The sequence below is a fragment of the Plodia interpunctella genome, chromosome 10 (genome assembly GCF_027563975.2).
Source record: "Plodia interpunctella isolate USDA-ARS_2022_Savannah chromosome 10, ilPloInte3.2, whole genome shotgun sequence".
In the NCBI taxonomy this organism is placed as follows: Eukaryota; Metazoa; Arthropoda; class Insecta; order Lepidoptera; family Pyralidae; genus Plodia; species Plodia interpunctella.
Genome location: NC_071303.1, coordinates 10,765,619 through 10,786,845, shown reverse-complemented (window position 1 = coordinate 10,786,845; position 21,227 = coordinate 10,765,619). Strand labels below are relative to the sequence as shown.

The 21,227-nt window shown below is 39.8% G+C and overlaps 2 protein-coding genes and 1 long non-coding RNA gene across 4 annotated transcripts; 2 read left to right on the top strand and 1 right to left on the bottom strand.

Moving 5' to 3' along the window:
- Positions 1 to 1,559: 1,559 nt before the first annotated feature.
- Positions 1,560 to 7,287, bottom strand: Cc2d2a (Coiled-coil and C2 domain containing 2A). The gene is made up of 3 exons (XM_053750871.1): positions 3,219 to 7,287; positions 2,946 to 3,063; positions 1,560 to 1,778 (listed from the first exon to the last, which is right to left on the bottom strand). Exons 1-3 carry the CDS (start codon positions 7,154 to 7,156, stop codon positions 1,593 to 1,595), a joined length of 4,242 nt encoding a protein of 1,413 aa, XP_053606846.1. The 5' UTR covers positions 7,157 to 7,287; the 3' UTR covers positions 1,560 to 1,592.
- A 999-nt stretch (positions 7,288 to 8,286) lies between these two features.
- On the top strand, positions 8,287 to 18,829 carry Bulli (bulli). Of its 2 annotated transcripts, XM_053750213.2 has the most exons (13): positions 8,287 to 8,540; positions 8,711 to 9,081; positions 9,259 to 9,380; positions 10,056 to 10,168; positions 10,238 to 10,348; positions 10,425 to 10,539; positions 10,617 to 10,717; positions 10,815 to 10,972; positions 11,174 to 11,321; positions 12,197 to 12,345; positions 13,163 to 13,256; positions 13,892 to 14,111; positions 18,523 to 18,829. In XM_053750213.2, the coding sequence occupies exons 1-13, from the start codon at positions 8,421 to 8,423 to the stop codon at positions 18,585 to 18,587; spliced, it is 1,887 nt and encodes a 628-aa protein (XP_053606188.1). In that variant the 5' UTR covers positions 8,287 to 8,420; the 3' UTR covers positions 18,588 to 18,829. The 2 variants fall into 2 exon arrangements, with proteins under 2 accessions (XP_053606188.1, XP_053606190.1); XM_053750215.2 differs by lacking the exons at positions 13,163 to 13,256; positions 18,523 to 18,829 and having other exon boundaries at positions 8,288 to 8,540; positions 13,892 to 14,048.
- A 1,367-nt stretch (positions 18,830 to 20,196) lies between these two features.
- Positions 20,197 to 20,946, top strand: LOC135309791 (uncharacterized). Its single transcript, XR_010370005.1, has 2 exons — positions 20,197 to 20,337; positions 20,731 to 20,946. It is a non-coding gene; the product is annotated as an uncharacterized LOC135309791 (long non-coding RNA).
- Positions 20,947 to 21,227: the final 281 nt, after the last annotated feature.

Here is a 21,227-nt window from a genome sequence, read left to right as displayed (position 1 = left end):
AACCAACCAACCAACCAACCAACCAACCAACCAACCAACCAACCAACCAACCAACCAACCAACCAACCAACCAACCAACCAACCAACCAACCAACCAACCAACCAACCAACCAACCAACCAACCAACCAACCAACCAACCAACCAACCAACCAACCAACCAACCAACCAACCAACCAACCAACCAACCAACCAACCAACCAACCAACCAACCAACCAACCAACCAACCAACCAACCAACCAACCAACCAACCAACCAACCAACCAACCAACCAACCAACCAACCAACCAACCAACCAACCAACCAACCAACCAACCAACCAACCAACCAACCAACCAACCAACCAACCAACCAACCAACCAACCAACCAACCAACCAACCAACCAACCAACCAACCAACCAACCAACCAACCAACCAACCAACCAACCAACCAACCAACCAACCAACCAACCAACCAACCAACCAACCAACCAACCAACCAACCAACCAACCAACCAACCAACCAACCAACCAACCAACCAACCAACCAACCAACCAACCAACCAACCAACCAACCAACCAACCAACCAACCAACCAACCAACCAACCAACCAACCAACCAACCAACCAACCAACCAACCAACCAACCAACCAACCAACCAACCAACCAACCAACCAACCAACCAACCAACCAACCAACCAACCAACCAACCAACCAACCAACCAACCAACCAACCAACCAACCAACCAACCAACCAACCAACCAACCAACCAACCAACCAACCAACCAACCAACCAACCAACCAACCAACCAACCAACCAACCAACCAACCAACCAACCAACCAACCAACCAACCAACCAACCAACCAACCAACCAACCAACCAACCAACCAACCAACCAACCAACCAACCAACCAACCAACCAACCAACCAACCAACCAACCAACCAACCAACCAACCAACCAACCAACCAACCAACCAACCAACCAACCAACCAACCAACCAACCAACCAACCAACCAACCAACCAACCAACCAACCAACCAACCAACCAACCAACCAACCAACCAACCAACCAACCAACCAACCAACCAACCAACCAACCAACCAACCAACCAACCAACCAACCAACCAACCAACCAACCAACCAACCAACCAACCAACCAACCAACCAACCAACCAACCAACCAACCAACCAACCAACCAACCAACCAACCAACCAACCAACCAACCAACCAACCAACCAACCAACCAACCAACCAACCAACCAACCAACCAACCAACCAACCAACCAACCAACCAACCAACCAACCAACCAACCAACCAACCAACCAACCAACCAACCAACCAACCAACCAACCAACCAACCAACCAACCAACCAACCAACCAACCAACCAACCAACCAACCAACCAACCAACCAACCAACCAACCAACCAACCAACCAACCAACCAACCAACCAACCAACCAACCAACCAACCAACCAACCAACCATTGTTGGTTGGTGTTACATAAAACTGGACTGTGGTGGACTGACTAGTGGACTGTTAAATAAAACTACTATTACAATTTTACGTATTTCTATTTATTTATTTTTTAATAATTCAATTCATTCATATTCTAGTGATACAAGCTAGAAAAACCCATACACTAATGACATTGTTAGGGTAACAGAACAACTCGACAGCGAGGCCGAATTCCGCGGTAGGGTCATCCAACATGTGTAACCGGGTAGATTTGACACTCGAGACTACTGCTTTGGTATTCAAGAAGGGCATGTTCAATGGGAAGCCGAACATCTGAAAGAAAACGCTGGCAATTTTAAATGTTCTAGATTTCGTTGTGTTTAGTTATGTTCAAATTCAAATTCAAATCATTTATTCAGAAATTAGACCTTCACAGGCACTTTTTCTCGTCAATCTTTATATTTATAGTTATTTCTCACAAGTTACAAACTACTGGCATTTCGGAACGACCACTGCTAAGAAATGCCGAAAGAAACTCATTTGAACAGTGTTGGTCCCTATCATGCCAGATCGGCTTACCATTATTGTTTCTTACAATGTTTTTTTTTTTCTTTCTAATAATATATAAAAGTACATAATGTACATAGTCAAAAGGTATATCAAAACAGGTTATGATTGTGATCCGAGTGCTGATTATAATATATATATATATCGATGTGAAACACAATTAACTTACATGAAAATATATGAGAGACGAGATGACCAGTTCCCTCTGGCAGCACACGTTCACGAGTTGACGCATGGGACAGCCATCGCGTAGCTCAACCATAATAGAGGGAACCTCACGACCCGGCCCACGACGCCACCACCAGATTGACCATTTGAGTGAGCATGACACACTCGATTCCCATGACTTCATAATTACAATTCTTATTCGTCGAAATAGAAGTATAATTCAGACACTTGAAGATCACAAATCACGTACATGTTTTACAAATAAAATTTAAATGCCATACGAATTATTATAACAAAAATAAAAATTATGAATAAAATAATAAAAAACAGTAAAATAAAAATTAGGAGATCATGTGTGGAGTGGCAAAGTCGTCGGGAGGATCCAAGCGTTTTTATCAGTCAAATAGGCATTAATTGTGTAATACGCTTTATCCATTAAATTTTTCTTAACATAAGTTTTAAAATTTTTCATTGGCAGATTAATAGTAATATGATATATAAAGTAGTTTTATATGAAATATTTGACTGACAACGTTAATTTTTTTTTTTTATAATAGTTTTTTTTTTTTCAAAAGGTGAAAACACTACTTTCCAAGTAATTTATTCCTACTACCTACGAATTTAGAACCTTGAAAATCCTTTGGTTTTCAGTTTTGCTTACTTTAAACATTTCTCGTCTTTAACTGGATTCTCAATTTCCATTCTTAATAAAAAAAAAAAACAAGTGCAACGACTTGGTTAGGTAAATGGACACGAAAATATTACCCGGTAAGTGACCATCATTTGCTTCATCTTATGGCTGAAACCCGGGCGCGGCTCGCCTGGGTTAAAGGCCCAGTACTCCCACGCCGGCAACTGTTCGCGGAGCAACCCACTGCAATATCTGAAATATTTACTTTATTAGGATACCTGAAACTGGAAACCACATACCTAACTAGGTATTTTGAGCAAAACTTAAAATTCATATATAAACAAGAGAGTTCGAGTTCTCCGACCACATTTTGAATCATTGAAAAGCCGCAGAGCTTAGACCCATACCTGTTCCAAACAGTCTTCATGTGTGGGCGCCACTTTTGCATCTTCCCGCGGATTTTGTCCTCGAGCGCTTGCCGCAGCTTGCTGGTGTCGGCTGGCGGACTGTACAGGGAGGTATCCATCACGACCGGCTGCTTCATTACGAACACGGTCTTGTCAAATACAGGTTGCCAGTTAGATGATTTGTCAAAGTCAAACGACATGTTTTCACAATCCTGTGAAGACTGAACATTCACCCAAATGTTCTCGCTGTCAAACACATAGTCCACAGTTTTGAGTGGACAACTGACGTCTCGGAGTTCATAGTGTTCACCCGAGCTAGCGTCGTGCACATGCCAGAGGCAGCCGTCATTTTTACTGAACAGACGTCTTTTGAATAGTTGATCAGTAGACAGAACGATTCGTTTAGCTGTCAAATCATACTTGGTTAGCACGTAGGTGCTGTGCCCGCGCGGCAGACCACGCCCCACCGCCACCCAGCAGCGCACGCCGAGATACAGGAAGTAGCTCGCCAGCAGTATGCTGTGGTCCAGAGGCGAGCCGTGCAGGACCCTTAGAAGTTCCAATCCTAACAGAGTAACGACATGTGTCTCTACAAGTTGGTATGTCGGTATCAACGACACATATCTCGCTCCAGCTTTAACCAACTTCGCCAACTGATTCTCCACACCTCGCCAACTATCTTCTCTTGCACTATACATAGACTCATCTTCATTGACCGTCTGGCTCGAACCCTTCTCTAAATCCAAATCCAATTTTCTCCCAGCACTACTTTTTGATGATGAACCAGAAAAGCCTGAACTCTTTGATAGTGCTGACCCAATGTTCTTAGGATTTTTTGGAAAATAGTCATTATCCGGCAAAGGTATCGGCTGCAAGAACTGGGTCACGCATTTGTTTTTTCCGGTACTATCTATAAATGTCAACCTTATATTTCTAGAAGGAAAATCGTTGACATATTCTGTAACGAAGTTGTTCAAATGTCTTATTAAATAATCATCCTCTGGCCCGTTTGGTACTGGCTGATTGTAACTATGTGTTCCTCCCAAATGGGCTAAAGTAGTAGTTATTTGCAGTGATATGAAGGACATGTCCTTCTTCATGCGTTGTATCACTCCTGGAAGCAGGGAGTAAGTGTCAGCTGTCTGTGAAGGTAACTCGTATCCAAATAAAAGTGGTGGAGAGAATAGTTTTAATGTTCCGTGAAGAAAGCCCGTAGTGAGAACAGAATACAACGGTATCTGCAAGGTTCCCAACCACTTGTGGTAGTATCTGTAATGGACAGTTCTACCCAAGTCATCTCCGCTATGGCCTTCCCGTATACTCGCCTTGTACTCATCGTACACATTCACAGAAATCAAGGAGAGCGGTTCTGGTTTAGCCTTCATTTTAAGAGTCTGATTCCATGTAGGGTTGCAGCCAATTGCAGTTGTGGTGTGCAAAGTCTCGCCGCGGTAACTTACACGCACTAGCGGCCGCAAGGGACGCACTTTGAAACCTGCAATCCGATCCACCTCGTCGTTGTCCACGGCAATAACTTCTTCCAGTCGGTCCATCAAATTGTATGCTTTGTGAATTGTCACGCATATCTCTTGCTCGGATCCTAAAGACTCCATTAACAACTGTTGCTTGGTACCGTCAGACATTTTTGCTAAGTCAGGCAAATTCGTTTGATTTGATAAGAAACTTTTTAAGCTCAAGTCCTGGAAATCATGTACAACATCTTTATGAGTTTTCTTCAATAAATGCTCGTTTAGGTTTTTTAGCATATTCTTATTTAGTTTCTGTACATACTTTGCTCCTACAAATCTCTGTAGTTCTATGGGGTCTGCGTCTATATATTTGCTATTAATGTATTCAATGTCAAAATCTTTGTCATCGATTTTTTGAAGGCACTTCAATTGATCCGTGGATATCTGTCTTCCCTGGAGAGGAACAGTCTTGTTTTCGACGTTAATGAAACCTCCAATATTACGAAGATGTAATAGTTTAAATCTTATGTACTCTGAGCTATTTTCATCTGGTACAGGAAATGAATCATTGACATTATATATTGTTTGTTTACAGACATTTCTTAAAATGCTTATAATTCGTTCGTCATTATCTACATCTTGGCCATATATTTGCCCTATCATATTCGCTAACACATCAATATTTGGTTTTTCTATACCGTGTAATAATCTTATCAAATTTCTTTTAATTCTTAACAATTCTCTTATACTTTCACTATGATTTTTATTTAATTTCTCATTCCATTTTACTTTGTAATTGATTTCACACTTTGTGTATAAACTACCTTCAAACAAGTTACTACTTTTCAATCTTATATTGTTGATTTTCGTTATTTCTTTAATGTCATGCCCACTACCAATGGTATTCAAAGTAGGCTCTACGACAGTGTTATATATGAATATTTCAGAAGTAAAATCGCATCCTTTTCCATTTTTTCTGATATTTGTCAAGGATATTTTTCCAAAAGAAACTTTTTCATTATTCTCTAATAATACAATCATTAGTGTTGTGTTATGTGGCAAAATTTGTATCGAAATTGATTCATTGAATTCCAGTTCATCAGTGTCAGTGCCACTGAAAATATAATTTTCTGAATCACATACAAATGTGTCATCAACAAAAATTTGGAAACTATAGGTATTTTGAAATTTATTGTCATCTGATTTTACAGTCTTAGATAAGATATTGTCATCTTTTCTTAAAATAACATTTATCAAGCTTTTTCTGACTATATCATTTACGATCACTTCTACCTGTTCTTTCAAAGTTTCTTCCTGTATTTCTAACTTTGGCTTAACAATTTTTTTTCTTCGAGAGAATTCCATGTTTTGGTTATTTTTTATTTCTTTATACTCGAGGTATTTGGTCACATATTCATATTCCATCTTAAATATTAAATCAGAAAATTCTGTATCAAATAATTTATGCCATTCGTTTTGAATTTTTTTATCATCCATGGCTACTGTCGTTACATCTAATATATAAGGGGTTAAAATATGTCCTGATTTTTCTCTAATCGTTTCTATGTCTGCCCATAAAGACATCATGTTGTGTATTAAGTTATCTTTTTTTCTTAAGGCTTCAGTCAGTTTTTCTTTTGATTGTATTAGTTTATCTGTATATTTCCTTATAGTTTTATCGAATCTTAAATCATCTCTTTTATTTTGACTAACTTTAAGTAGATCTTTTTTTAAATTTTCAGTCGTTTCCCTGCTCACTCTCACATCTCTCAACAAATCTTCGATCAAATTCTGTGTTATAACATATTCATCATATAAGTCAATGAGTTTAATACATAGCAACTTTTCTAAAGAGAACTTATGATGATGCTTGAATCTCAAATTTTTTACTACAATATCCAGGAATTTGGATGCTCTATCATAATTTTCGTCACTTTCAATAATATTTTTGAACATAGTAGGTTCCACATATTGTACAGGAATATTGGCTTCTCCGTCAATAGCGTCGACATTATTTAGAACTCGAGGAAATATCGGACTTATATTAACTGTATAATAGGCATTCCTAGATTTATAACTCTGATCTGTCCTAAGTGACCTATTGAAAATGGTGCATATAGATGAAACTTGGGACAAGCAGCTATTCTGTTGATATTCCATATTTTTTTCAATTATCAAAACATTTGTTGCTATAGGCACAGGTGCAGTGGCTAACTCTGAACATATTAAATCCATTATATTTGATGCTTTTTCTTTGTTATGATTTTTCTTCTCTTTATATTTACCTTCAACTTTAACATCGTTCTGTGTAAAAAAATCGTATTCTTTAACACATCTGTTGGAATATACAAAGGAGAAAGGAGATTCGTGACTAACATCCTGATCTATCTCGTGATATTCCTCTATTGGATTATCGCACATACTATCGTTATTAATGCAGTAAGACTGCAATTCAATATGCTCCGTCATATTCTACACTGTATACATAGATAAAGTATCACATCTTTATTAAACGAAAAATCGTTTACAGGAAATATTATTATATCAAATATAGCTATAAAACTATACATTCAAACATTCATACAACTGTGTAAGTGTAATGTTTCGCCAACCAAATGTTACTATAGCAACTAAAATGCGTTCACTCGTATTAAAATTTAATCTTTATACGACATATTTTTAAATGGTTTTATGCGAGCCAAGTTGAAAAATCGAGGAGGTTTACCTAGAATTTAATGACAAGATTCTCGGAAAGTTCTCAAAAGAAATCGGAAATATTCCAGAAAATTTAATTTACAGCCGTTGTGTGCTGGCAACATTCAAATCTGAAACCGAAAACAAATTCCGTACGTGTATGTAGGCGTTCCGTTCTGACTCGGGGAAACTTCACAACCCAAACATTAGACATTTAGGTTTCCGAATTCGGATTTCGGATTCGGAAACCTAATTAGTGCGGCCACGCTAAGCAAAATGAAGCAGTGTCAATCAAAGTGTCAGTATCACCACTGTCACCTCCCGGCTTAGACAATCTACCTACTAGGTACTACTAGACCGCTGATATTGACTGAAGTGAAGAGCGTGACACGTTGGTGCATTAATTCTAAACAGTTGGTGGTGAACATTATGCATAGAGTACTTTTTTATATACTAAAAACATTATGCCAGGCATTTTAGCTAATGTTGTAGGTAATAATGTAAACTAGTAAGGTTATAACTCCATAATAAATCAAAACTTACAAAAATTCTTGAAAATTTCTAAGAATTTTTGTAAGTTTCGATTTAATTTCTGAAAAGTTAAATGTTCTAGGAAACTCGTTGGTATTGTAGTCATTAGACTACAACCTAATCTAACAAGATTCGGCAAAGTTTCATTTCTCAATCTCTTTTTCTTAAAAAATGAACCCTCTATCTCACAATTAATAAGTTATTGAAGTGTGTTCATCAATCGTGCGACATCACATCTCTATTCATGTCTTACTATAAATACCTTAAGTACTTGAGTAAGTCCCTACTAATTCCATGATATATAAATACATCTATGTTCACATCAACGAGTTGTTGTAGTACCTAGGTTAGGTACCTATCAATTCAGTTGTACCTACGGATTAAATTGGATAGGAAGGTGCATTCTGTGTATACTTACGTTCCTTATACTATGGCAAGGCAAAAGTGGCAATAACATTTTTAGTGTAAAGTTTATGTATTTTCCTTCCTTGATTTTCGCTAAGAAATCATGACTAAATTTTGTTTAAAAGATAGCGAGCAATACTATCTCGCACTTTCAGAACAGCCAAAGCGTTTTGATGTCGACAGTCCTGCGACAAACGTGTTTTTTGATGATGGAAACGGGCAGGTATGCATTGTTTTTATTTTGCACCTTGAAAATATAATCTGTACTGTAGCTACTGCCCGCGGTGTAAAAGTAGGCTATGACACCTTTTTAATTCAACTATTCCGACATCATAAGTCAACAATACAGATTTAAACGACTTCTCTATAATAATTATTATTGTACGTCATCAGGTATTCACAGTTCGGTCAGGTGGAGTGACCGGCGTGACAGTGACTGGGATGGACGAGACGAAATGCACTTCGTTCAGAATGGAGGACAGAGGTCCCATTATATCCATAAAATTTTCACCAGACCACAAAGTCTTAGCAATACAAAGGAATCAGGACTTGCAGAATGCTACAGTGGAGTTTGTCAACTTTAAAGATTTGGCTCCAACCAATGTAGGGTATTCACATACTTGTAAATGGAAGAATGCAAAGATTCTTGGGTTTGTTTGGCCAAGAGTGAATGAGATAGCATTCATCACTGATCATGGAATTGAGTTGTTGCAAGTTCTGCCTGAAAAGAAAATATTGAAGAATTTGAAGAGCACTTCATTTAGGTAACCTCTTGTACAAGTTCACTTCTACATATTATTGACTATTAATCCCCTGATCGGAAAGACGCATGCACAATACATAAACTGCTGTTATCTGGTACCATTGAACAGGTGATGGGTTCAGTATAAACATACAGCATGGCGTACAACAAATAACAAGATTGCATACTATGTTTGTAGTGGTGCTTGGTTCTCGTGGTGCCCCCAGAGCTCAACTGTGCTGCTAGCGGGCAACAACGGAACTCTGCTGCAACCATTCCTCTTGAACCACTCCACAATCACCAAATTACAAAAACTGGAACGTAAGTAAACTGATAAAAATAATTTTTGTATTTTCAACATTGGTTGTGAAAAATAACTTATTGATTGAATTAATAGACCAAGATCTAGATTACAACATATTTTTTTTACAATGTACCAGAAGGATATGACATGGAAAAATCAAGAAACAAGTCAAGAGATGGGGTGATCAAAGTCGATACACTTGGGCAACGGACATAGCAGAGGGAGACAATAACTATAATACCTTACCTTTATTTATCTTCAAAGTTTAGGTGTGTCATTTATTATGGTTTTACCTGAACTAAGCCAGGACCGGGCTGCTAGTTCTATAATACTAGCTGTGCTCCGAGGCGTCTTTCCTGTGGGAATTTCAAGATATAAAGTGCCTATGAATTATTCCAGGTTATATTCTACTCATGTACCAAATTTCATAACAATATGTCCGGTAGATTTCGCGTGAACTTGCTTTAGCACGATATATACATATTAGTGAAAAACACTCATTGTTCAAGAAATGAAAACTACTGAGCCGATGAAGATAAAATTGGCAGGAAGGTATATTATGACAAGGAGATGTCCACTGAAACAAGATTTTTAGAAATTCCATGCCTAAGGGGGTGTAATAGGGCTTGCCAGTTTGTATGTAACTTCATTTTTAGAGTTAAATACGTGAAAGTTGGAGCTGTGTGTTGCAGTGGAAGCGGGCAGGCCGGTGGAGGAGCGGGACGTGGCGCTGCTGCGGGCGGGTGACGTCACGTGGTGCGCCGTGTTCCGGCACGGCGCCGGCGTCCCGCCCCCGCCCACTGAGGTCATTATAGTTCCATACTGCTCAGTCATCCTCATAGGAGCGCACTATACAGACAGTTACCTCCCGCAGGTGTTGTTGTTGCCGGTGAGCGGCGCGGCGCAGAGCCACGTGCTGCGGACGGGAGTGGCCGGTCGGTTCGCGGCGCACGTGGTCGGCGACCTCGTGCTCGTGCATCATCAGGTCGGTGGACGACATACGGTTGTAGTAGTACTTGGCCAGTGGTTTACTATTGTAAATACCTCCGCGTGGTCCGCAGTCGTCGCAGACGTCGCAGCTGTTCGACGTGCTGGAGCCGCAGACGACGCATGCGCCGGTCGTCGCGGCGCAGCCCATACGGCCCGCCAGCGTCGCCGGACAACTGTGCCCGATGTGTATCCTTTTACATTCATAGTTTTTCATTTATTGAGACATTTGAATAGTTTCGTGATAAACCTTAACTATCGATCAGATTCCAGCAACTGGGTAGTGTTCCAGCCGGACTATATCATCGACGCGCGGCTCGGCTGCCTCTGGCGTGTCGATCTCATCCCTTCCGGACTCGCGCATAATGTAATTCATTTAGAATACAAAATAGTGCATAGAGCCGATCTATCAATCAATCGAATTCTTTATTTGAAGCCGTTTATGTCTTTGTATTTATACGCAGGTAGTAAAAGAGGAGCTTCCCCGTCTCGTGTCGGTGTTGCTGCGGCGGACGCAGGCCCGCGACACGATCTACCGCATTCTGCATCAGCTGATATCAGACGCCGGGCTCTACCTCGTCGAGCTATCGCAGGTCTTCGATGAAATCAATTCGGTTTACAGGTAGGATTGCTGATCATCTATAGCACCGCATCGACGCATCTGCTTCTAGAACTGAGTCCACGAGCTCAGACGAACAGCGACATGCCGACCCAGTATTTTATGAGTAATTTTTTTGGAGGTTGGCAATTTGGAGGTCGGTCAATAAAGAAAAATGGTTATAAGTGTTACTTGCGCGCAGTAGCTGTTTACTTATTTTGTCAGAAAGTGGGTGGAGTCGGAAGTGGCGCGAAACACGGCGGGGCTGCCGGAAGCAAGCGCGCGGCCGGCGCCGGAGCCGGCGCTGGTGTCGCAGGCCGACATGTGTGGCGCCGTACTGCATGCACACTCGGATGACAAGTACGCGGTGCAGGTAATAGTGATCACTTTCATTCATAAATCCATTTTTACAATCTTTTATATCGACAAACATTGCTATTTCGAGTTGCGACTGGGTTTTCTTTGTGGTAAAAAATCTTACTCACAAACTACCCACCATAAGTTCATACGACTCGGCATCAATTTGAATTCGCCGCTAATCTGTGGAGCCGGCATAAAGCAACTGACTAAATTTAACGCAGTACAAAACTTAGGTGCTTCAACTCTACCAAGCTCGGGTGCATTAGCTAGGTTCTTTGATGCAAATTTGGCACCAGTGGCCAGGCTGCTAAAGTCGAGCAAAACTAAAGCACATGTACCGAGCCATCGATTAATCACTAAAGGCACCTGAGACCACCTACCACGAAACATACACACACGTTACTGACGTCCACATGCAGTTCTAACCGGGTAGTTGTTCGCAGAGCGTTTCGACCGCTGCGGTCGCGCTGTCATTATATTTTTTTAAGTTTTAACAGACTAGAATGAGTTTTACCTTATGACTGTACATTAATTACTCTGTACTGTAGTAATGTCCTTCCTCAAGTAAATTGACGAATTGTAATGACAGCGCCGCCGCAGCGGTCGAAACACTGCGAACCACCCGGTACTCATACATCAATCGTCATGCGGAGATGAGAGAATGAAATATCAACTTAAAATCGTGGTCCATTCCTACAGTCACGAATCACGGTGTCCCTTTGAAGTGTTTGCCCTAATAGGTATTTGATAATGTTGGAAAATTTATGGTCGTTTATGACTAAAGGCAATAACACTACCTTTTAATCACACAATAGGTTAAGCTCTAATCTCGACACTCGTAGTTTCACGGCTCCGCCGATGATATTATAGTAGTAAATATTGAATCAGGTAGTGACAGCGTACATCGCGTCCCTGTCGCGACACAACCTCGCAGTGCAGCACGCGACCGCGGAGCTGGCCGTGCGCGCGCTCGTGACGCGACGCGCGAGCGGCCGCCTGCGGGCGCTGGTCCGGCGCGGGGGACTCGGAGACTGCAGGTACTGGCGCAGCAGCGCTCGGCGACTGCAGGTACTGGCGCAGCAGCGCTCGGCGACTGCAGGTACTGGCGCAGCAGCGCTCGGCGACTGCAGGTACTGGCGCAGCAGCGCTCGGCGACTGCAGGTACTGGCGCAGCAGCGCTCGGCGACTGCAGGTACTGGCGCAGCAGCGCTCGGCGACTGCAGGTACTGGCGCAGCAGCGCTCGGCGACTGCAGGTACTGGCGCAGCAGCGCTCGGCGACTGCAGGTACTGGCGCAGCAGCGCTCGGCGACTGCAGGTACTGGCGCAGCAGCGCTCGGCGACTGCAGGTACTGGCGCAGCAGCGCTCGGCGACTGCAGGTACTGGCGCAGCAGCGCTCGGCGACTGCAGGTACTGGCGCAGCAGCGCTCGGCGACTGCAGGTACTGGCGCAGCAGCGCTCGGCGACTGCAGGTACTGGCGCAGCAGCGCTCGGCGACTGCAGGTACTGGCGCAGCAGCGCTCGGCGACTGCAGGTACTGGCGCAGCAGCGCTCGGCGACTGCAGGTACTGGCGCAGCAGCGCTCGGCGACTGCAGGTACTGGCGCAGCAGGGCTCGGCGACTGCAGGTACTGACTGTCCTTGCCGCCAGGTAATCTACATATTTACCACCAGGCAAGGAAAAAAAGAAAGAGAATTGGGACATAAACTTAATTAAATAGGGAATAATAATATTGTTGACGCGAGCAATGGCAGAATATGCATGCTAAGAATATGCACTGTGAACTCGGCTTCAAGAACACCTGAGATAAACAAAACATGAAACGCCCTCCAGCCTGACAGCCGTGTGCTTGCAGGCCGCTGGCGTGCCAGCTGCTGTCGCTGGGCCACCTCGACCCGCCCGCCGCGCAGCTCGCGCTTGACATGCTGGCCCGACTCAACGCACATGAGGTAATCTATCCCAACTAATATTATAAATGTGAAAGTAAGTTTGTTTGTTATCTCTTCACGCGTTATGTATTGTACTGTACACCAATCTTCATGAAATTTCGCAGCACGTCCCGGCTTCGCTCGGGTAATAAATTAGACAGCTAAACCTTCCTCGGGAACCACACTATCTATTGGTGAAAACCGCAGTAGTTTTTGAGTTTATCGCGAACAGGCAGACGGACGCGGCAGAGGACTTTATTTTATAATATACAATAAGTATATCGCTTTTGGGTGAATTTCACGAGTGTTTGAACGCGGCGTGTAGCGTTTCATTAGTGTCGCACATTGTTTTTTAATAAAGAATCTTTTTTTTTTTAATTAAACATTTATAAAGTTGTACCATTGTACCAGTACTTTACTTATTTATAAAATAGTATATATAATATAATTAAATTGATTACTGTGTATGGTTTACAATTTAATAAACACTAATGACAGCCCAGGGCGGCATTCAAAACGCTGGTTTAATTCACCCTTTTGTACAATAATAAAAGCCTTATTTAATTTAATATCGGTCGTACGTGCCATTTTGCGACGTCAAGTTACATTCGGGGTTATCGCCTTTGAGGTGGTTGAAGCCACAGTGGTGCCCCCAGGAGATCGTGGAGGTGCTGCTGAGCTGGGACGAGCCGACGGGCGCGGTGGGCGCGGCGCGGCAGGCGGCGGGCGTGTGGCCGGCGCTGGCGGCGCGCAAGCTGCTGGCGGCCGCGCAGCAGCACGCGCAGCGCCGCGCGCGCCCCGCCGTCTTCGTCGCCGTCTACCACCAGCTGCTGGCGCGCAACGAGCGGCTGCGGGGCTCGCCGCACTTCCTCAAAGGTCCCTTTTACTTTTGTCATGTCTGTCACTTTCACGGTAACCAGGTTCTGGGCTTCGATTCCCTACCGGTGTCTAAAACCATTTTTTGACCGAGCGAGCGAAGCGAGCGAGGTCTACGTACCAACTTGGGGCAAAAATATTTTTTTTGTATGTATGTATGTCTGTTTGTAACGCGATAACTTTCGAACCGTTGGTCTGATTTTGATGAAATGTAAAAGGTATGTAGGATCTGTCAATAAATCGGTTAAATCCTTTTTTTTGAAATATTCACAATTTTGTAAAAATGTATTGTGTTCGCGAGGTCTTTAAGTTCGCAGCGACGAGTCTTAAATCAACTAAGTTTCTAAGATACCACTTCCAAAGCGGTAAATCAGAATTTGTTTTTTGGAGATTTCCAAAACAAAAATTGTGACTCGCTTATAATAACATTGTTATTTAGGTAAGTACGTACGTACACATAATTTAAATAAATATAGCTCTATGTTACACATATTATCGAATGGTTGATAATATAGTTCTATGTTTGATAAATATGTTATATAATCATCACACAAAACAACCTTGAATTTGTTATCGTAAGCTATACGTACCAACCTACGTCCATTGTTGAAACATACAATTTTTTCGATGGATTAGTTCATGCACACTGATATTTGGTAGGAAACGACTCGCTTGACATGCTACGACTATGTGACATAAAGATCATTTGATAGAGGGAAGGAAGCCCGCTTTGACCCACCAGAATTTAAACCTGTCTTGTTGTCTGTGCTCCGAACTTGCACTTGCGTTACCATGAGAAATTTTGATGTCCTGAGGACGTACTTAATTAACAATTAAATGGGTCATTTATTATTGTTCTTGTAAACTGGGAATATCTCGGGACCACAGACCATTTAACCATAAGACCGCGCATCACCGGCGTATCCATTCGCCAAGCTTATGTCGTGACACCACATAAGATTGGGCCCCGCCCCTTTTGTTTGGTTATACCGCCGGCGAGCATCGAAGCGAAGGCTGTGTCAGTTTGCTAAAAACAATATCAAAACAATGATGCCGTATTGTGCTGTGAAATGGTGTGGATAGTGTAGCTCAACGTCCAGTCTAACAAAAGATGGAATCACTTTTCACCAATAAGTCATTATTTTTTTATTATAATTTAATTTGTTAATTTTCCAAACAATGTTGTATTAGAAACAATGATATAAGAACAAAATATATCTAGCTCTTTCTTTCGCACTTAAACTACTATGGCACAAACGTATAATTATCTCGCTCTGCCTTGGCACGTGTAAGGTAGTGACGGGACACATAAGATATGTATATATATCTATAATCGATCGATGAATGTCACTGTGGTGCACCCTCAAATGTATATTCCTGTTGTTGCTTTGCGATGTGTTTGGCAAAGACTTCGTACTACGACGAACGCTTTACCTATAGACGCAAATTAAACGCAAATTTAAGCCAGTTAAGAAATATTATTTTTGGAATACAAGTTTCTTAGATTTCGCTAATTAACATCATATTTTAAAAATGTGATGATGGCGCTAGTGTGCGGGTATGTAACGCCTTATGTTTATATATTTTTTATTCCTTGACTTTGGAAAATAGCCTATTGAGAATTACTTGTTTGCTTGTGATTACGTTTGTTACTTCGTTACGTCTTCACGTTCAAACGGGTGGGCATTTTTTAAGAGACTATGCGGTTATTCAAAAAGGACGTGAAAAGATTTAATCGGAGTCACATTGAAACGTAGGTGAAACGTTGGTTAAATATAAAAAAGTATAATTCATCAAAAATGACTACCCACTTTTAGTAAAATATGTCTTGTCTCTTTCTGTCAATGTCAAATATTATAAAGTGCAATAGGGACAAAACATAATTTGAACTCGAAGTAGGCTATACTTTTTTATGAATAACAGATAAACCCTTAAATTTTGAAGATTAGATTGTTTTTTTTTATTACCGGAGACGGCCAAACGTCAATCCTTTTTGAGAATGTTTAAACAAAACAATTTATCTCAACAATATTTACTATATAATGAACTATAGTAGGTAATAAAGATCAAATAAATAATATATTATGTTTTCTTTATATTATTTTTCTGTTGCAACATAAACCCAGTATTGTTAGTCGTACAGATATATATTTCCCGAGACCTCCCGTACTCTGTTCGAAACAAGATTTTTTTCTCACTAATGGGGGACATGTGTGTCTGGCCTTAGAAATTCTCGATTGAAGTCATTGTGTTGCCCAACACTAGAAAGTTGTCAAAACGTTGTAAATTTTAACGTATTTTAAATGCTCCAATGAGAGCTAAGCGACCTTCCCCCGCACCCCACCACAATTTGGCGATTGCGTTTTCATACTATGTATGCAAGCGTGGTCATAAGGTTAAATGGTCTGCGCTCGGGGCTCATGCTCCGCCATCGTGCAAACACGTTGCACGTGACTAGACTTTCTTTTTTTAACTTTCTAATAATATTATAAAGGTGTCTCGGAATGTTTTTCATTTTTGGTATCAAAAAAACTACATTAGAATAAGTTTAACTTATTTTGTCTCCTTACTATAAAGCAGATTCGCAGACGAAATTAACGCTGTTCCAAGTGCTATGCTGCAGCGCGTGATTGAGAATTTTAGTTCTAGGTGTGAAGAATGAATGGAGCCCATTTGCAAACGGTTATTTGTCATAAATAAAAATTTCAATGTTCTTTAACAGTAAATAAAATAAGTTCAACTTATTCTAATGTAGTAGTTTTTATTAAATATCAAAAACGATAAACATTCTGAGACACCCTTTATAAAAACATATAGCTACTTACCTACTCTATTTTATTCAAAAGTACTTATCCGGAGATCTCAGGTATATAGGGTAACTCTACACGCCCTCAGCTCATAGCTGACAACGCCATCATAAGGTTATCACCACCCGACACCATGGTGATAATCACCAGGAAAATATAATTTATCATGTTGTTAAGTTTCCGTGGAGTCATAGAGGCTATCTTATCGTAAAACGGTATATTTATGCCGTGTTAACACCATTGAAACAGTCTAATTATTCCATTGTTTTTTAAATTAAATTAAATTCTTTATTTGCAGAAAATAGGGAAGATATCCAATGCCTAGTTGGTAGACACAATGAAGTAACAAGCCTATTTACTATTTTTAAACAGCATGCAAATTTTCAGGTTATCTTTACAGGTTGTTTTTCTACTTTTTGATAAAAGTTATAACAGTCTGTCAGTTACACATTATTAAAGTTATCCACAATAAAAACAGATCAATGTCTTGCCTAAGTTACAAATATAAGTAATAAATTGGTCATAACAATAAAATCAAAATTAATTTCTGATTTCGAACTGTCAAATTAATTTTAACTACCTATGTACCTAGGTACCTCGCTAAGGCGCCGCAGTAAAGAGATATCGCAGGTTTTCGAAGTAAGAAACCTCAATGTAAGAGCTTTCGCACTCAAGTAGGTATATCTACATGTAAACATGTCGGAAATATAGGAATCTCGGTGTCTTACGTACTTATTTTTCATTTAAATATTATATCAGAATAAATTATAACACCAATTGATAACGCTATAATAGCGTCGCTGCTATTACCTTTATCACATTAGCATCACGCGAGCAAACCAGGGCGTGCTTCTTGTACAGGCAAGTAGGTACGGTACAGTCAAGTGGATGACAAGTAAATTAATGTTAACTAAGTAATATGTTTATTAATTACTAGCGGCCCGTCCCAGACTTCGCTCTGGTAAAAACATAAAAACGTAAATTATACACCTAAACCTTCGTCAGGAATCACACTATTTATTGGTGAAAACTGCATGAAAATCCATGCATTAGTTTATCACAAACAGACAGACAGCGCGGCAGAGGTCTTTGTTTCATAATATCGCCGCAAACTTAGACTTCGCGAACACAATAAATTTTTGATGAGTTTTTACAAAATTGTGAATATTTCAAACACGACTTAACCGATTTTGTTGCGCCACAAACTTAAAAATTCTATTCACAGATCCTACATAACTTTTATATTTCATCAAAATCAAACAAACGGTTCGAAAGTTATCGCGTACAAACATACATGCAAACAAAAAACGTATTTTTGCCCAAGTTAATTTGTAGACCTCGGTCAATTGGAGTAATTCCGACAGAAATTTCTAACAGATGACTACGAGTCTATGTTTCGGTTAATTATTCGAAGACTGTCATTATCGTTTTACCTCTGTGTACTCAATTAACGCCCATTGCTAATGCCTCACGCCCATAATTCGACCAGGCCAATAAGATTGCTAGATAACAAGTAAATATCGCTCAGATTTGTGTTTTTTTTTTAAATTTCGGAATATACCATTTTCGGAATTACCAATGCAGTATATATATTGTTTACTCAGGAGAACAATGCGACAGCTACGTGGAATATTACAAGAAACTGACGTCGGACTCTGAAGAAGCCTAAATTATGAACCTCGAGATTAAACGGTATGTTGTATGTAGGTATACCGCTACGGCCCAGCTGACAAGTTATTTCAACAGAAAGTAGTAAGAAAAATTTATTACGCACTAAACATTCCTAATCTTTAATCTAATCTCATCAAGTAACTCGTAATGAGCTCGTAAGGTTTTTAGTCCACAGATATGTAAAATGTAAATACTGGAATGTATATTGTGTTATATTGTGATATAAAAACGTACATGTTACATACTTTTGTTTTATTTCCTCGATCACTCCCATGGAAATTCAAGTCATAACAATTTTGTAATACAGGCTTTTTAGGCTAGTTTAAGCACCAGTTTATACTCCAACAATAAATATAAGAAATTACTACGTACGTTAGTAGGTAGTATTTTTTTTATATTTATTACTTTAGTCCATACCATACTAGGTTAAGTTGTACTTATATTGAACACAAGTACATCATATATATATATGTTACTTATATTTATGTTATATATATATATATATATATATATATATATATATATATATATATATAACTACGGGATTATATAATTAAGACACGATACCCTCTCGCGACTTCAAGTTGCTCTTTGACTAATTATTTTACAAATAATTTCACGGGCGGTTGCACTCAATTGCCACTAGTTAACATTAAAACAACTCTCAATCACTTGTAGGTATTGTAATTGACATGATGATGAGGACGATTTCTTCTTGTAAACAAATAATTACTTTCAAGTTCTAGGTATGTCTAGTCTCTATTCTTGCAAAAGCAAGGTCATCAATAAAATAATAAGGCGCTGTCAGTGAAGACTACAAACTATTAAAAGCCTGCTATGAGCTAAAGTATGTCACTATCGCACTTCGTAGCATTTCAAATTGACAGAGAGAGACAAGCATACTTTAACTTAAGTCTTTATTGATAACAGGGTAGATATATCCTAACTGGAAACCCCTTCAATGAAGAGGGTGAGTTTGAAACCCAAGCTAGGTACCGACTTTAGCGCGTACTGACTTCGTACAGACTCACAAACGAGATATTCTTATTGTCTACTAGGGTCCAGCAGAGGTTCTCCGCGGAACTGGAAAACCTGATGGAGAATAATGATGGTACAGCTAAACTATAGAAAATATAGAAATGACGCCTTAATAAAAGTTGTTCAGCCTGATGAACATTTTCTGCTCAGATATAAAAATCGAACATCTGGAACACCTGATGTAGATACATGATGGTGCAAATCTATAGTGTAACATATATTTATTTATTTAAACTAAATTCAACATAAAACAAAAGTAAAAAAAAAAATAATTAATGAAATATTAACCTAATTAAACTAAAATAAAAATACAAACACTATATACATTAAAGCTATAACTAAAACCCTACTAATACAATAATAAATCACTAAATAACAAACAAATAAACAAAAACATTAAAACATAGGTACGTAAGTTGGTCACATCAATAATGGCTAGTTGTTCGTTCTCACTGCAACATACGACCGGTCCTTTGTTCTCGTCCCCACATAAACCGGCGCGTAGCGGGCGATCGCGGAAAGCGATTTTGATCTTCATACAGCGGACACGTAAACGCTCATCTCAACGCAGTGTTCAAAAAATTTAAATACGCTGATAATTAATTCCTCCAGTTTTTTTTACACACTGTGACTAGAATTTATAAAGTGTAAAATTTCTCTTCAGTTTAATTTCAAAGTTTTGTGTGTGCAATATTATTACCCGTGAATCGGTAAGTGGTGAACCTACACTGTATTTTATAGGGATATTACGTTAGTATGTTTTATTGGTGAATTGTGTTATTTTATTCTTTTATTTACTGAGCAGTGTTCAATATTCAATGTAATAAAATGGCCGTTAGCTGTTAAATTATTGCATCAGCCATAGTTTTAAATTCTACCTTCAATATTGTTCATTTGTTAAAATTCTAAATATTGGTTTTCTCACTTAAATTTTATCAGGATAATAATAACTGATTCTTGTAACTCTGTTCTCCTTGACCATCAGCCACATTCATGCCTACTTGGTATAAACTAGGTACTTATTCCCTTCTTTGCTTCTGGGCGTGGCTGGCTGGTCAAGGGCTTAGTAGGTCATTGAATTTATACTGGACATCATATTCCAGGGTCCGAGTTTAGGGCTGAGACGACAGCCATATCATTGCGCACCACCCTGCGACTGCTGAGTGCTGTCCGTACGACCGACCATCCCAGCGTAGTCATTGACCGAAGACTGGTCGCGATTAAGGGCAGTACCTCTTTGTCAGGATTTAGAACACGGCATAGGGCAGTAGGACTCAACCCTGTATTTATTTTCTTTAAATAAAATTATTATCTGTGGACTTGGTTGAACTTTTATTTACTTCACCCAAACGTCACACTGGCGCTCAACGTGTTTAAATTTATTATTTTCTTATGCCGTAGTTCTACTTCCTTTTAGTAGCTGCATGTTTGTGTGCTTTATTTTGTTTTTCTTTTGTTTTGTGAAACGTTTCATTTTACTTTTGGTTGCAAGCAGCTAAGGTGTAACACTAAACACGTCTATTCTTTTACATTCTATTTAGTCGTTATTATTATTGTTAAAAATTTCCGTTGTTTTGTTAACATTTTATCTTGCCAGAAC

Coding starts and splice junctions, on each gene's coding strand:
- Cc2d2a (XM_053750871.1), bottom strand. CDS start 7,156: ATGACGGAGCATATTGAATTGCAGTCTTACTGCATTAATAACGATAGT. Junction 3,064..3,218: donor ATGAAGACTGTTTGGAACAG/GTATGGGTCTAA, acceptor TAAATATTTCAG/ATATTGCAGTGGGTTGCTCC. Junction 1,779..2,945: donor AAATGATGGTCACTTACCGG/GTAATATTTTCG, acceptor GTTTTCTTTCAG/ATGTTCGGCTTCCCATTGAA.
- Bulli (XM_053750213.2), top strand. CDS start 8,421: ATGACTAAATTTTGTTTAAAAGATAGCGAGCAATACTATCTCGCACTT. Junction 9,082..9,258: donor TTGAAGAGCACTTCATTTAG/GTAACCTCTTGT, acceptor CTATGTTTGTAG/TGGTGCTTGGTTCTCGTGGT. Junction 9,381..10,055: donor CAAATTACAAAAACTGGAAC/GTAAGTAAACTG, acceptor TGTGTGTTGCAG/TGGAAGCGGGCAGGCCGGTG.